Source organism: Nicotiana tomentosiformis, chromosome 2 (assembly GCF_000390325.3).
Source record: "Nicotiana tomentosiformis chromosome 2, ASM39032v3, whole genome shotgun sequence".
Lineage (NCBI taxonomy): Eukaryota > Viridiplantae > Streptophyta > Magnoliopsida > Solanales > Solanaceae > Nicotiana > Nicotiana tomentosiformis.
Genome location: NC_090813.1, coordinates 58,323,179 through 58,338,396, shown reverse-complemented (window position 1 = coordinate 58,338,396; position 15,218 = coordinate 58,323,179). Strand labels below are relative to the sequence as shown.

Genomic DNA, 15,218 nt, shown 5'->3' with positions numbered 1-15,218 from the left:
AAATGCCTGAAGCATATTCGAAATCTCGGGAAATGTATTCAATCAGATTACAAAGATCTTTGTACAGTTTAAAGCAATCTGGGCGCATGTGGTATAATCGCCTTAGTGAATATTTACTGAAAGAGGGTTACATAAATGGTGTTATTTGTCCATATATTTTTATAAAGAAAATGACATTTGAATTTGTTATACTTGCTGTTTATGTTGATGACATAAATCTTGTTGGAACTCCAGGAGAGCTCCAAAAGGCAATTGAATATCTTAAGAAAGAATTTGAGATGGAAGATCCTGGAAAAACAAACTTTGCCTTGGATTGAAAATTAAACATTTAGCAAACGGGATCTTTATGCATCAATCTGCCTATACAGAAAGGGCCTTAAAATGCTTTTACATGGACAAAGCGCACCCATTGAGTACACCAATAGTTGTTCGATCACTTGAAGTGAATAAGGACCCGTTCCGACCTCCAGAAGAGGATGAGGAACTCCTTGGTCCTGAAACACCCTATCTCAGTGCAATTGGTGCACTTATGTATCTTGCTAATGCTACAAGGCCTGACATAGCATTTTCTATTAATTTACTAGCAAGATATAACTCTTCTCCTACTCGGAGACATTGGGATGGGATTAAGCATATTTTGCGATATTTAAAGGGAACTCTTGATATGGGTTTTTTTATGCTAACAAAGGTAGTGCAGATCTTGTTGGTTATGCAGATGTAGGTTATTTATCTGATTCTCATAAAGTTCGATCTCAAACCGGGTACGTGTTTACATGTGGAGGTACTGTCATATCATGGCGCTCCACAAAGTAGTCAATTGTTGCTACTTCTTCAAATCATGCTGAGATAATAGCTATTCATGAAGCAAGTGGGGAATGCGTATGGTTGAGATCAGTGATTTATTTTATTCAAGAAAAATGTGGTTTGGAGTGTGATGAAAGATCCACAATTTTATACGAAGACAATGCTGCATGCATAGCCCAATTGAAGGGAGGATTTATAAAAGGAGATAGAACGAAGCACATTTCACCAAAATTATTCTACACACACGATCTTCAGAAAAATGGTGACATTGATGTGCAGCAAATCCGTTTAAGTGACAATCCGACAGATTTATTCACTAAATCTTTGCCAACTTAAATTTTGAGAAGATGATATACAAGATTGGAATGCAGAGACTCAAATATTTGAAACAAGGTTTTCACCAGAGGGAGTAAAATACGCGATGTACTCTTTTTTCCTTACTAAAGTTTTTTCCCACAGGGTTTTCCTTATAAGATTTTTAATGAGGCAACTAGAAATGCGTATTACTAAATATGTGTACTCTTTTTCCTTCACTAGGATTTTTCCCACTGGATTTTTCCTAGTAAGGTTTTAACGAGGCACAATACCTTTTAATGAACATACAAGGGGGAGTGTTATGAAAATAATTATATTGTGGATGTTCATTTATTACTCTGCTATAGATAATTTTCCTGAAGAAGATTATCCATTTAGTACTCTGTTGAAGTTTATCTACAAGCAGCTGATGCAGGTAGGTTGCAAGCAACTCAATGAAATGATTTGCAGCAACTTCTTATTAAACAGGCAGGTTGCAAGCAACTCATGCATACAGCTTACAAGCAGCTAAAGAAAAGCCTTGCAGCTGCTTCATGAAAAGCCTCGCAACTGCTTCCTTTCTTCTATAAATAGAGTAGTTTTCAGTTCATTATGTACATAAGTTTGAAGTTTGAATAATATATCAGTTTCTCTATATACTTGTCTTTATTTTACAGTTTTTATTTTATAACAGAGACCAGACATTTTTAGGCCGTGATTCGACTCGGTGGTACGTCGAGTCAATTTTGGAATCTTTTTTCTTTATTTTCTCCACAACGCGAGTTGGATATCTTTTTCACTTTTTTTTTTCTTTCTTTTTGCATCGTGAGTTGGAATTGTTCTGCCAAATCTGACTTTATTCCTTTTTCTTTTATTTTGTTGACCTTTTGTTTTCTTAAATGAAAAGAAGAAGAAATAAAGAGCGAACTCCCCTCCCAAATCGCAAAAAAGCCACGATTCTTCCATACAAAATACAATAACTTCCACTTCGCTTCACACTTCAAACCACCGCGGCATCTTGAATTCTTCCCTTTTCCGGTAAGTTTTCCCTCAAAAAATCTCACTATCTCCGAATTCAAGCCCTCAATATAATTTTGTTTTTCTCTTTCTATTATTGACTATAAGTTGTAATCTCTAGATTTAACATTTGTCAAACATTCCTTTTATTTATTTATTTATTTATTATTTGCTGTTTTTGTCTATAATTCGAAACCCTACATATGGCGATTTAGGGAATTTGCAATTTCCCATAGTGATTTGTAGCCCCGCACGTTTGTGTTTATGTCTTCGGTAGGATGAAAAAGAGTTGTTATATACACCGCGAGTTAAAGAAATTTTTACATGTTGTAGCAGATAATTTTCCTTATTTTCGAGATTACAAATCACACTTATTAAGGAGGCTTAACCGTAGATTTTCTTTATGTGATAGTACATATAGTGACGGTGTATATAACTTAAATAGGATGGGGGATCATAAATAAAATAGGATCAACAAGCCAAGTTTATATGACAAAATGACTTGAAGTTACCCCCCCCCCCCCCCCCCCCCCCAAAAAAAAAAAAAGAGAACCTGATTAACAAGACATTTAGATTAGAAAGTTAATGATGGTGGTGTCCGGGTCAGTTTATGCATACCTCTACTTTTTCACCGATACCTGCTACCTTTCATTAGCACACGGGTAACTCTGCCCACAAAGGCTTAGGTAGATGAGAAGAAATCACATAGTTTTTTTTTAATGAGGGTAGTGTCTGAACTAACTTGTGCGTATCTCGACTATTTCATCAGGTACGTGTTACCTCCCACCAACACAGGTACCGAGTAATTCTGTCCACTAAAGCTTAGAAAGATGGAAAGAAATTGCCTATTATTATTTTGCCTCCACTGAGATTTAGTCTCATGGTTAATTTGCTAATAAGTTTTTTTGTCAGACTTGGTACTTGTTTATTTGCTTGTGACAAGTTAATTTTAATATTACAAGTCGTTACTACTATGGTTGCGAGAGGTTTCTCTTCTGAAATATTTAAGAAGTTAATTGTGTAGCAAATCTTAGTGATGAGTTTTTGAATGCTTGTTTAGTTTGTTATGTAGAATATGAGGTATTCGCTAGTGTAACTATTGATTCAAAGTTTATCCTTTCCAAAATTTGAGAACACGTGGAGGACAATTATAACGGTGATATTGTATTCATATAATGTATTTTATGTTTTTCACTTGATTCTTGATATATATTGAATATTGATACTTGTTATTTGATGCGGTTATTGTTGCTTGTTGATTTGAAGTTACTGTTTTAGTAGAACCCACTGCGGCGAAATCCTTCATCTGCCAACTGGTACGGTTTGAGAATAGTTCTTAGCTGATGGCTGACAAAACAAGAACCAAGCCAGTAAATGTTTACCTCTATATTCCAAACATTATAGGTGAGTTTTTCTTTGAAAATTTGTTTTAAGAAATTCAAAGAAGCTTCATACAAAGAAATGCCGCTTAAGTGATTATTAAAATGTTTAGTGAGTATTTAGATATTTGTGCTGAATTGGTTGTTACATATTCTGTTGGATGCAGGGTACTTAAGAATTTTGATGAATTGCGTTGCGTTTGCTGTGTGCTTTGCGGACAAAAAGCTATTTTCGCTTCTCTATTTTGTTAGGTGAGTTGCTTTATTTCTTATTTGTTTTCTTTTTGAGTTTATGGAAGTGGGGTTGTTTTATTGAGTTTTTGGTTTCCAGCTTTGTCTGTGATGCTTTGGATGGTTGGTTTGCCCGAAAATTCAATCAAGGTGAGAATTTTTCCTAGTTTTATGTTTTGATGAAATACCATGTCTCTTTGGATAAGAATAATAAACCATTAAAACCAAAGGAAGAATATACTGAACAAATTGACTGAATATGCTGAACTTTGAAAGAATACTTAGCTTAGAATAATAATAATGAATAAATACAAGTAAGGATTCAGAGGTACAAACAGAAATGAAAACTAGAATTTTGCCTGAGGAACTAGAAACCTATATGTAACTGACCTTTTACCTTACTTTATCAAAAAAAAGTACCCAAAAAAAAAAAGGAACCTGTACCTGACTCTCACATTTTTATCTAGAAGGTTTTCTTTTATTACTCTATCTGCCATAAAGAATGAAAGAATGACTCTACCTACAAAGAATTTGGTAAAGAAAGAATGAAGATTGTGTGTCTATGAATGACGAAGAGCTTTGACAATAGACCAAGCAATCACCTTGGCTGATAATAAGAGAATGAACTTCCAGCAGCATTAAGGAGTGCCAATCGGAGACTCTGTATAGAGACTGGTCTGAGCTATTTATTTGGGAAGCTCCTACTAAGATGAGAGAATGAACTTCCAGCAGCATTAAGGAGTGCCAATCGGAGACTCTGTATAGAGACTGGTCTGAGCTATTTATTTGGGAAGCTCCTACTAAGATGAGAAATTCCCCGATAAACTTGTACCAGGTGAACTCATATTGGCCAAAGCTCTGAGTAAGTGAAGCATCATTATTTCCCTACTTCATGACCCTGTAGTCCTCATGTGAATGCATCTTCAGCTACATTTGCCTCTGAAGCAGTTCCTTCTCTGTAATCCCGGTGCATTTGAAACTCCCTTTGCTCCATCGGCTTCCGCCATTTCCCAAAACATTCATGCCTTCCAATCCTATCTTGTCCTTCACGAGCAATGATATTTCTGTTCTCTCGAGCAAGCAACTCTATCTTATCCAGGGCTATCTAATGCAACGCTGAAATCAATAGAATAAAAAACAACAGCATAGCATATGAGTGAGTTTGCAAGTCTTGATTCCAAGCTAAGCTCATTGTGCTTAAGAGCAGCCATCAGAACTGTGGCGGGATTTGTGGTTCTAAATAACCGCCAAAAGTCCCTCATGATCCCCCTAGAAATGTCAAATAGATGCTTATGTGTAATAACCCGACAATTTTTATAGAACTTTTAAGAGATTACTTTAATTATTGTTTTCTTAATTTAAGAGTTTACTTACTGAAAGGGTAAGTATGAAATATATATATATATATATATATATATATATATATATATTCTTGGTTATAGTATTTAGTATTTACATACTTATTAATTGTGAGTTGGAGATTTAATTTAGTAGGTGGCTATTCGATGTAGGTAAGGATGTGCTTCAAAGTTTTATATATATATATAATATATTCTTGGGGATAGTATTTAGTATTTACATACTTATTAATTGTGAGTTGGAGATTTAATATAGTAGGTGGCTATTGGGCTAAAACATTACATATAACATTAGAAAATAATATTTTTAAGGGTCTAGAATGTGGGCCAAGCTCATTCTTGTTGGCTGCCACGTGTCTTAGTGGCTTAGGGACTCCACACTAAGATTTTTATCTTGGTTATTTGAGAAAGAACAACAACATTGTGGAGAACTTTCCGGAACAAGGTGGCAGCGACAATGTGTTAGAGAATAGAACAACAACGACAACAACAACAAACCCAGTAATTTCCCACAAGTGGGGTTTGGGGAGGGTAAGATGTACGCAACCTTACCCCTGCCCCTGCCCCTGAAAGGACAGAGAGGCTGTTCTCGATAGACTCTCGACTAGAGAACGACTGAAAAAGAAAAGGTAATTGCAACAAGTAGGAATAACAGCAAGATGAAATAAGATTGAATCCAAGAATACAGTCAAACTCTATGTAGTAATAGCCAATGCTAGCGAACTGAGTAAGACAGAGAGAAACGCTCGACTACCTACGAACCTTCTACTCTAATCTTTGACCTCCACACCCTCCTGTCTAGGGCAATGTCCTCAGTCAGTTCCAGCTGCGCCATGTCCCGCCTAATAACCTCTTCCCAACACTTCTTAGGCCTACCTCTACCCCTCCTGCTACCCACCGAGGCTAACCGCTCTCACCTTCTAACTGGGGCTTCTATACTTCTCCTCTTAACTGTGAGAATCTTTTTTGGGGAAAAGCCAAGCAAACATGTATTTATATCTATTCCTATTCGACCAGTATATATTACATTGAATTTGATCCATGTGGTTATTATTTATATCTTGAAAATGATTATGACAATAATTGGGTACAAAATGGTTATGACAATGATTGATGAGCTTTTAAAGAATCAATCTACTGCAACCCCGCTTTATGTGTTATTAGAATTGGCTATACTTTTCAAAGCTCACATAGGCAGATATAGAAATATGCCTTAGATTAAGTAATCAAATTAAGGTGTCAAGAATGGATCTGGTTGAGGTAATATATCGCTGGTTTAGGATATACATGAATCTCACTTTCTTTTGAATAGGTAAATATTATTGATGTCAGGAAAACATCACTAAGAAGGTGCTGTACATCCAAAAAGAAACTTAAGCGAATCAACCCTGACTATCTATACAAAAGTTTCTGTAAATTGTAAGTGTTTCAGCACCTTCAACTACTTCCAATTTACACCAAAAAGAAATCATAAGGATGTAGTAGTTCTCCGGGCTGAGCTCCTCTTATCTTCAAAACATCTCTTGTTTCTTTCCATATATACCTCCAAATACCAGCTGGTATGGTGTTCCAGGTTTTTCTGTAACTGTTTAGGCAGCCCTTTCCTGCTCCAGCAAAGAAGTACTTCTACTGTTAATTTTGGCGTAGCCCATTTCATTCCCATCATATTCAGTAACATCTGCCGTACCTATGGTTTATGAAGTGATAGGGCAATGTATAAAGTGGTGATTGATATCTTCAAAATATTCCACACAAATAACATCTATTTACAAGTTGTATGCCTCTCCTTTTTTGATTTTCCTGAGTCAGACAGGCTTTCTTAACAGCTAACCATCACATAAGTTTCCCTGGAGCTTTAGTATTCCAGATCTGCTTCCAAGGATTGTTTGCTGACTGGTTCACCTCATTCATAGACATATTGTATCCAGTGTTATCAAAGGCGAAAAGCGCAAAAAAGTTCTAAGGCCTGTTGGGGCTTTAAGCGCAAAGCGCAAATAAAGCGTGGGCTTTAATGAAAAAAGGTGCAACTTGAGAAAAAGTAAAAATATGTATATGTAGTACAAGACTAATAATTATAAGTATGAATAACAAATATATGGACAAAAAAATTGGAAAAGAAAATTACGATAAAGTGAAATATCAATTGTTTAGTGTCACCTTTTTAGGATCACACTCATTGGCAAGGAAAAGTATGCCTAAGAGCCTTGATGCGACACTGAAGCGCCCACAAAGCGAGGCGAAGCGCTCAACATGTTCCGAGCCTCGCTTCAGGGCTTAAGCGCGCCTTTGACAACATTGATTGTAGCATGCCTATAGAGTGAAGATACCATCCATTTGCCCTTTCCAAAAAAATCTTGTCCTCGCTATTGTTTACACTTTTAAAATCTGAGAGCATATAAAGCATTCAGTCATTTCATGGACCTCTCAATCACTGAGCTTTCTTCTGGAATGTAATTGACATTTCAACTGTTGCCTTCTCTGCCTTGTGCTACTTTGAGATCAAAGTTTCTATTTAAATATGCGTTAATGATCTTCTATCTACTCCAGCTCCCTCCCCCCCCCCCCCCCTTATTTTTTAAAGGTAATTATTTGCTTAATTTGAAAGGTAACTGGCTTGAGGATTTGTGACTTCATTTTCTCACAGAATCTTTTATGGATTTCAAGTTATTGGTTACTAGTGATGTGTGCACTAAAATTTGATACAGGTTAGTAACTTCATAAAAAGTTGCCGCCAAATAACCATGAGGTCATGGGTTCAAGTTGAGGAAACAACTCTTGCAGAAATGCAAGTAAGGCTGTATGCATAAGACCCAATGTGGTCCGGCCTTTTCCCGGACCCCGCACATAGCGGGAGTTTAGTGAACCGGGATACCCTTTATTTTATTGCTTCGTAAAAAGAAAAAAAATTACACCGGATAATAATGTGTGCTTGTGTAGCATCTGTGAGTTTTCCCCCCCAGTTGTTTGGCTTTGATGGACAGTATTTGGGTTTCATATGTAAGACCTGCCATATATTTTTGATTGCCAATTTGTTTAGGCAACTGAAAAAGTATTTTGATTGTCAATTTTCCTCTCTGGATTCAGCTTCAACGTTTGGGGCTGTTTTGGACATGGTGACAGATAGGTAGTGCCACATTTCTAACCCTCAACTCTCAATCCCTCAAAACTCTTGTGGTTGAATATCTAATATATTTTCCCTTGCTTTCATATTAAAGATCTCAATTCTACTTTCTTGTTTATGTGGGCCGGTATGATTTTTCAGGGTTAGCACTGCCTGTCTGCTGGTGATTCTTTCGCAGGTTTATAGGTAGTTTCATTAACTCCTATATGCGTAAGCTTTTGGGTTGTTAAAAGCTCTGGCATATTTGAGATTTATTTCCTCCTGTGTCCTCATGCTTCCAGGCCTGGTCTAGTTTTCTTGTCATTGCTTGCTCTAGATATTTCCAGCCATTGGTTGCAAATGTATAGGTAATTAACTCTCCACTTAACAGATATCCTTTAAGCAAGGATTGGTTCTGCATTATCTTTTCTCCTATCTTGTGTTTTAGACTTCTCATTGATCAGGGCTTTGTCAGATGAATAATTTTCTTCAAATAATATTGCAGTACCTTCTTAGTAGGAAAAACAAGTCATAAAGATGTAAAAGACAGCAGTAGCTGGCTATTCAAGCTTTATTATGGAAATAGGATGTTTATGGGCTATTGTTGCGTATCGTGTGAGGTAACTATCTCTATCGATCCTGAAAAGCTTAGAGCTTCTTCTTCTGGACAGAAGTTGCCATCTAACTTTAGTTTTTATTGACCAGGTTCTTTATATTACCTTGTTCCTTCTTGCAAGGAACCAAGCTGAAAGTCTTATTGATGTAAGACCACTGCTATTATGATCTTTTATATCTTTCTATTTCTGTTGCCTTGTGTTTAAGAAGCTGATTCACCATTTCTGCATTTCATATTTAGGTTCTTGTAAATGCTGCAACAACAAGTTGGATTTATCTCGTCTTACTCGCTCTTCTTCTATTTGGATGGGCAATCAAACAATTTGTTAATGTTATCCAGGTAGACAACTGTTACCTATGCTAGATTTTGACAGTCTATAGAAGAACTGTGCATATGTAATATATCTTATTTGCCGAGTTTGTTTTGCCTAGTGCTAAATCCTGTTATCAATATGACGCTTTTCTGGTTTCAGATGAAAACTGCGGCTGATGCTTGTGTGCTGTATGACATCAACAAAAAGCAGTAATAGTGATATAGACGCAAAACAAGAGGCTTCTGCAATAATGCTTTTCAGGATAGTGCATTTGGTTTTCTGGATAGTGCGTTTGGTCATGCATTCCTGTGGTTCTTCGGTGCAGCAGCTTCTTTGGTGATGGCTTGAGTTGGAAATAGCCTTTTGATGCATACGTTCCGTAGAAATGAACCTGAGATTTTTGATTAACAACTGCTTATGGCCTAAGGCCTAATCATGTATGCCATTTCTACCCCGAATGGTTCTGTGTGCTTAAAGTTGGATATGATTCTAACGGGTTCATTTTTCTTTTTTGCTTAGTTGGAATGTACATACTCTTTGGCAAATCACAGGGATTTTAATGCTTATTCTCTGATTGTTTTCAAATAGCCTGTGGATTTTGTCTCGTCTCGGTTCATTTACTTTGGTTGGAATCTGCTGTTTCCAAGAATTCACGCTAATATATGAAGCTCCAACATGTTAGATTAAAGTACTTTTGGTCTTTTTGCCGCCCAGTTTAAGTTTAGCTCTCTTTAATATTACCTATAGAATCAATCGCGAATAGAAAAGAGAAAAATAAGGGATAAGTGAACTCGATTCACTCCACGCTGCAGTGGCTAAAAGTTTATCATGTTCATCTTGTAAGTGCAATTCATGAGAACAGATGCATATCCAGAAGGGGTGTGTAAAAAAATCCTACCTTTGAGAAAGTGTTTTGTTTTGTCAGTACAGATTATTTATCAAGCAAAACTATTTTCTGCAAGGAGCTTGAATCATTTGTTTACTCTCAAGTTTTATTACCCAGAGACAAAAATGCTATGCAGGTTGAAAATTTTGCAGGTTAAGGCTCAACCCGGCTACTTGCCATTTAGGCTGCTTTATTGAAAATCATCAACCCTCTACACAAGAAAACGTGAGTTAAACTTGGAAAATGATAATAGTATCAAATAATAGTGAATGATACCCAGTCCATTTTATAGCAAAAACTGCTGCTACTATGCACATAGGATGAAGATTGAAGAAAGGGATAACTTGAAAATCTCATTAATGAAGATGAATCTTCACTCAAAAAGATATCCTCATAAAAAATACATCACCTAGTATTGAAGATAAACAAATGAAATGCCGGATTAGAATTAATACAGGCTAAAACCAAAAAATTGGCTAATGATAATAGAAAGGCCTAAACCAATTGCAACAAGGGAAGAAGCCCAAGTGAGCTTCTCAGTAATTCTAGGAATCCTATCCTTCAATGCCTGACTACATGAGCCAATAAAAGCAGTATAACTTCCCATTGCCATAACAGTTCCAACCAAGAACATACCCAAGAAAGCAGCACCTGCTAAACGAGAAGGCAAAGCAAGCGCGGGCAAGATTATCATCAGTGCATCAGGTTGTAACCCATGGACAATGCCAGTCGCAAAAGTTGCAAAGCCGACTTTCTTTTTCTTCCCAATAACTGGAGTATCAATGCCTTTATATACACTAACGTCAGACTCGCCATTTTCAAGGGCAACATACAGGGAATGGGCTTCAGATGCTTCCCTAATTCCCATTGCTCCAATAACAAGAAGGGTGAAGCCTACTACTCTTGTACCCCATGTACGAATAACTTCAATGTGGAGTCTGTCCTTTAAGAGCAGAAACAACAAGCCAAAAATCAATTGCCCAGCATCGTGACCACAGCCCCAGAGGGCTCCCACTGCCGCACTCTCCATCCTTGTGCGGCCTATTGACAAAGGTGCCAAAGCAGCAAGATGGTCAGGACCTGATAGTGTGTGTAGGCAACCAGCAAAAAAACCAGTCCATGCACTGCTTAGTAGTTCATTACGAACAAGTCGACTCCCTACTGCTGCTGCTACCGGTCCTCCAGTCTTAGTTGCAGCTTGAAAACTAGCAAATGCTGGTGAAACAATGACCGGGTGGATGAGCATAACAAACACGGCTGACAGAAGAACTATGGTACTTGCAGAAAGGACCTGAATGGAATCATATAAAAACACAAGACATGCTGAGGAGAAAAACTTTTTTGTAGAAGCAAATTGTAATGCATGGACCATCAATGGCCTTTTCTAGCCAGTTACCTGATGCTATGAAATTCAATGAACGCTATTTTAAATGGTATCATTGAAAAACTATATACTGAATATTGTTATTTCACACCACAGCAAGGTGAACCTCTCCGTAACCCGGCTTCAATTCCTACTGGTTTATACTTTATCCAACAGGTTTGACAAGTCTGTGGTGCTTATGCTAAAAGCTCTCTACTACTGGCATCATCTTGACATCAATATTGCAGTTTCATAGAGTTGTAAACTGTTTCTAACTTCCATCTAAATGAAGAAGGTATGTTTCTATTTGAACAGAAGGTTGTTGAATATGAACTATTTCGATATGATGTAACTACCTGTAAATTAATGAATATTCTAATAGAAGGCCCATAAGATAAGAACAGCGGACAAAAAATATTGAAGACACACCACCTTCATCCTTCTTTATAAGTAATAGTTTAATCCTTTTTTTTTTTTGACAAACAGGATATTTATTTATCAAATACTAGGCAACATCAGTCGTAAGATCCATAGGATCATTATATTGCAACGATAAACCATGCATGGCATTCAGATTACCAAGCTTGGCCAACTGCCTATAGACATTCACTAACACAGACTTAATAGTTTAATCCTTAATGCTTCAATATTGGTTTTCTTGCTTTCATTGTAGGAAAGCAGTCGCAAAATGTAAAGCTATGTTTCATATCCATTTCTACAGATCATTCAAATGACATCCTTTTATTAAATAAACCTTCACATTGTTCGACTTGAACGTCTAGTAATTTAACACGTGGATACAACAGATTTCAAAGTATATTCTTTTAACACTTTTTTCCCAAGAAGGTAACAAAAGTACTTTCTTTTAAAACTTATTGAGGTAAAGTTGCAAAACATGCTCTATTGACTTTTGATTTGGTATTTCTTCTTTTTCTGTTGCTTATATTTTCCAAATAATTTGATTGGTTTTAGCTGAACAATGGTATATATTGAGCTAAGATTTCGAAGAGAATGTCTCTGCATTATTGTTTCAAATAGTAGATAAAAATTTCGTAGAATAAATGTAAACGGCAAAAAAGTAGAGGAATAATTAGGTAAATTTTTCATTGTTTTCATTATTTAAGAATATAACTCCAATATTGAAAATTTATTGCTAGTTGTTGTTCTTTCCAAATTAAGTCTGGCAAATGAATATAAGCGAACGTATTCCTAATATCAGATGATTTATGAGATCAATAAATGGAAAGTTAAAAAAGGAACCAAAAAATTATGTCCACAATGCTAATTTGTTTTTCATTTGTAGTGCATAGATATTATACCACACAATGTTTCCTTGGTGAAACTCAAAAATAGAGCATTCAAACAAAATCCAATCCTAGTAAAGAGATTTTGATAAGAATTAAGAAATGGACTTTGGGCTTAACTGAACCCCAAAAGCTAGCTCATGAGGTGAGAATTGCCAAAGACCATATAAAGAGACCTACTGCCCATCCTATGACCGAAGAGGGAGGGACTTCTAACTGTTGGGTTTGTAGTGCAAAAAGGTGGCTAACTCGTCTTCCATCATTTAAATTGAATCTAAGTGGATCAACTAGTTTTTGCATGAAAGATGAAATGTTTTTAGACCATAATTGCAATTACAGTAATGCAGGAAACAAGCAAAAGCATATAGAAAGCCACACTGACCAACTTACCATCGGTACTGAAAAGAATGTTATAACTCATCTGACAGCATACATCAGATTGTGATGAGTGCTTTTAATGCTTTTCAAGTACCCAAATGATCTGTCCCCATAAACCAAGCAACAAAAACACCTCATAAGCAAATCGTAGAACCTAAAATCGATGATAAGACTTTTGAATTGTACCCTAGTCAACAGTATAAGATAACAAACATGTTCCATCAGAAACTAGAATTCTGCTAATTAATTTGCTCAAGTATACCAGTTCAATTAACAAGCACAGATTTGGAAAAGCAACCACATATTCAATCGGATTACTAAAACATGATGCTGAAAAACTAGAAGGTAATATTATTCCCTCTGGATGTTGAAATTCAACCATTGTAGGCTCAGAAACCAGTATTTAGTATCCTAACCAACTCAAGTTTTACCCAGTATACATATATAAAATGAGGTAGTGAACGTGTTGCATTGGCACTGAGAGATATAACTAAATCACGGCAAATTTTCCTTTGAAACTGAAATGCAATCCCCTTTTAAAGTTGGTACATCCAACAAGTGTAAGAAGGTCCGGCAAGAAATGGCCAGCTAGTGAAGTTTTTCCTGGTTACAAAAACCGCAGATCTAAATACAAAATCTACCGAGGAAGCTCTTCAATTACTTCATAAGATTTTGAAAAAGATGGAAAATCCAACGAACTTGAGGGCATGCATAGTTGCATACTACATTTACAAATATTTCCTCAGGATTCCACGGATTACGAAGATTTTATCTTCCCAGCTGTTACCAATTTAACAAGTAAATTGAAGCTTAACTGCAAGCTTAGTTTTTTCTCCTGATATTTTATCTCATTGAAAGATGCTCAGTTGTATGAAACCACCCTTGACGGTTCAATTGGAACTAATGGTTATAGGACCGGCTAACTGAATCATGGACATACTTAATCACTCTTCACATGAAGGTGATTAAAGAACACTATAATAAAGCAAAAATCGACATTAAATTGAAGTTTATATTAATTAACTTTCCTCATATACACCAACATGGGAGCTGAACTTTTCATTTAGATGGCGGTGGTATCTGGGCCAGCTTGACACTTTGTCTATCCAACACTAATGAATTGGGCATAGATACAAAACTTAACACTTTGTCTATCCCAATTTGTTTGAAACTTCTTGCTTATCCTCATAGGCTGAGCTAGAAGCCCGGCTATGGGTTCGGCTGAACCCAGTAGCTTTTATTCCAACGGTGTATTTATGTTAAGAAATTCATTAAATATGTATAAATATTAAATCTAAAACTCAGCTATTTGCAATTGAAGTCATGTTTAAAAATCCAGAGCCAATAAATAGGGCTTATCCCAATGTACGATAACGCTATGAATAACCCAGTATGAAATTTTACCAACTCTAGGAGCTAAATAGGGCTACTTAATTCACTTTTCTTAATTAAATTCTACAAATTATACTAGCAAATTTTCTCGTATCAAAATGACAAAAAACATACATTTATAAATATGAGTCAAAATGCTACCAAATTAAAATCTGAATGTAGGCAAACTAATAGTATCAAACATTCAACTTTAGGAGCTAAATCGGACAACTAATTCACTTTTCTTAATAAAATTCTAGAAATTATACTTGCAAATTTTTCTAGTATCAAAATTACCAAAAGAAAAACATTTTCAAATATAAGCCAAAATTACCCCAATTTTTTTTTTTATCTTGGCAAAGGATAATGGATTACCTTGTTCTGTTGAGATATTCTTTCAGCAATCCGCTTGAGCAAATCGGGCTCCGATCCGGATCCGTTTGGAAAACCCGGAGATGTAAACGGTTTTTTCTCATGTCCATTTTGGGTAACAGAGAATGAAGAATCATGGAGGCATTTGAAGGAGAGCGAGTTGTTGACTCGGCGCGACTCAAGACTCAGTAGTGAAGAAGGGAGGTTAAAGTCCACGTGGCGAATTCTAGGAAGAGAAGGAGATGGGTTTAAATGGAGTTTAGAGGGAAATGGAGTTGTTGTGGAATAGATAAGCTTCTCCATTACAATTTGGTTGCTTGAATTTGGTTATCTTCTCCTCCCTCTGTAGTTTTACAGATTTTGTAGGAGAGAGAGAGAGAGAGGGGTTGTTTGAGTTGGTAAGAGGATAACGTAAGCAATTTTCAAATTTTT

At 36.2% G+C, this 15,218-nt stretch overlaps 2 protein-coding genes across 4 annotated transcripts; one reads left to right on the top strand and one right to left on the bottom strand.

The window, feature by feature from the left end:
- The first annotated feature begins 1,995 nt into the window (after nucleotides 1-1,995).
- LOC104091779 (probable CDP-diacylglycerol--inositol 3-phosphatidyltransferase 2) lies at nucleotides 1,996-9,697 on the top strand. Of its 3 annotated transcripts, none has more exons than XM_070195408.1 (11): nucleotides 1,996-2,136; nucleotides 3,394-3,519; nucleotides 3,662-3,746; nucleotides 3,826-3,875; nucleotides 8,168-8,207; nucleotides 8,346-8,390; nucleotides 8,486-8,551; nucleotides 8,689-8,803; nucleotides 8,889-8,945; nucleotides 9,040-9,138; nucleotides 9,272-9,697. In XM_070195408.1, exons 2-11 carry the CDS (start codon nucleotides 3,459-3,461, stop codon nucleotides 9,323-9,325), a joined length of 672 nt encoding a protein of 223 aa, XP_070051509.1. In that variant the 5' UTR covers nucleotides 1,996-2,136; nucleotides 3,394-3,458; the 3' UTR covers nucleotides 9,326-9,697. The 3 variants fall into 3 exon arrangements, with proteins under 3 accessions (XP_070051509.1, XP_070051507.1, XP_070051508.1); XM_070195406.1 differs by having other exon boundaries at nucleotides 3,382-3,519; XM_070195407.1 differs by having other exon boundaries at nucleotides 1,997-2,136; nucleotides 3,397-3,519.
- A 628-nt stretch (nucleotides 9,698-10,325) lies between these two features.
- Nucleotides 10,326-15,218, bottom strand: LOC104091780 (chloroplast protein FOR GROWTH AND FERTILITY 2-like). The gene is made up of 2 exons (XM_009597197.4): nucleotides 14,790-15,218; nucleotides 10,326-11,289 (listed from the first exon to the last, which is right to left on the bottom strand). Exons 1-2 carry the CDS (start codon nucleotides 15,087-15,089, stop codon nucleotides 10,447-10,449), a joined length of 1,143 nt encoding a protein of 380 aa, XP_009595492.1. The 5' UTR covers nucleotides 15,090-15,218; the 3' UTR covers nucleotides 10,326-10,446.

Coding starts and splice junctions, on each gene's coding strand:
- LOC104091780 (XM_009597197.4), bottom strand. CDS start 15,089: ATGGAGAAGCTTATCTATTCCACAACAACTCCATTTCCCTCTAAACTC. Junction 11,290..14,789: donor GAATATCTCAACAGAACAAG/GTAATCCATTAT, acceptor GATTCCATTCAG/GTCCTTTCTGCAAGTACCAT.
- LOC104091779 (XM_070195408.1), top strand. CDS start 3,459: ATGGCTGACAAAACAAGAACCAAGCCAGTAAATGTTTACCTCTATATT. Junction 3,747..3,825: donor TCGCTTCTCTATTTTGTTAG/GTGAGTTGCTTT, acceptor TTTGGTTTCCAG/CTTTGTCTGTGATGCTTTGG. Junction 8,946..9,039: donor AAGCTGAAAGTCTTATTGAT/GTAAGACCACTG, acceptor TTTCATATTTAG/GTTCTTGTAAATGCTGCAAC.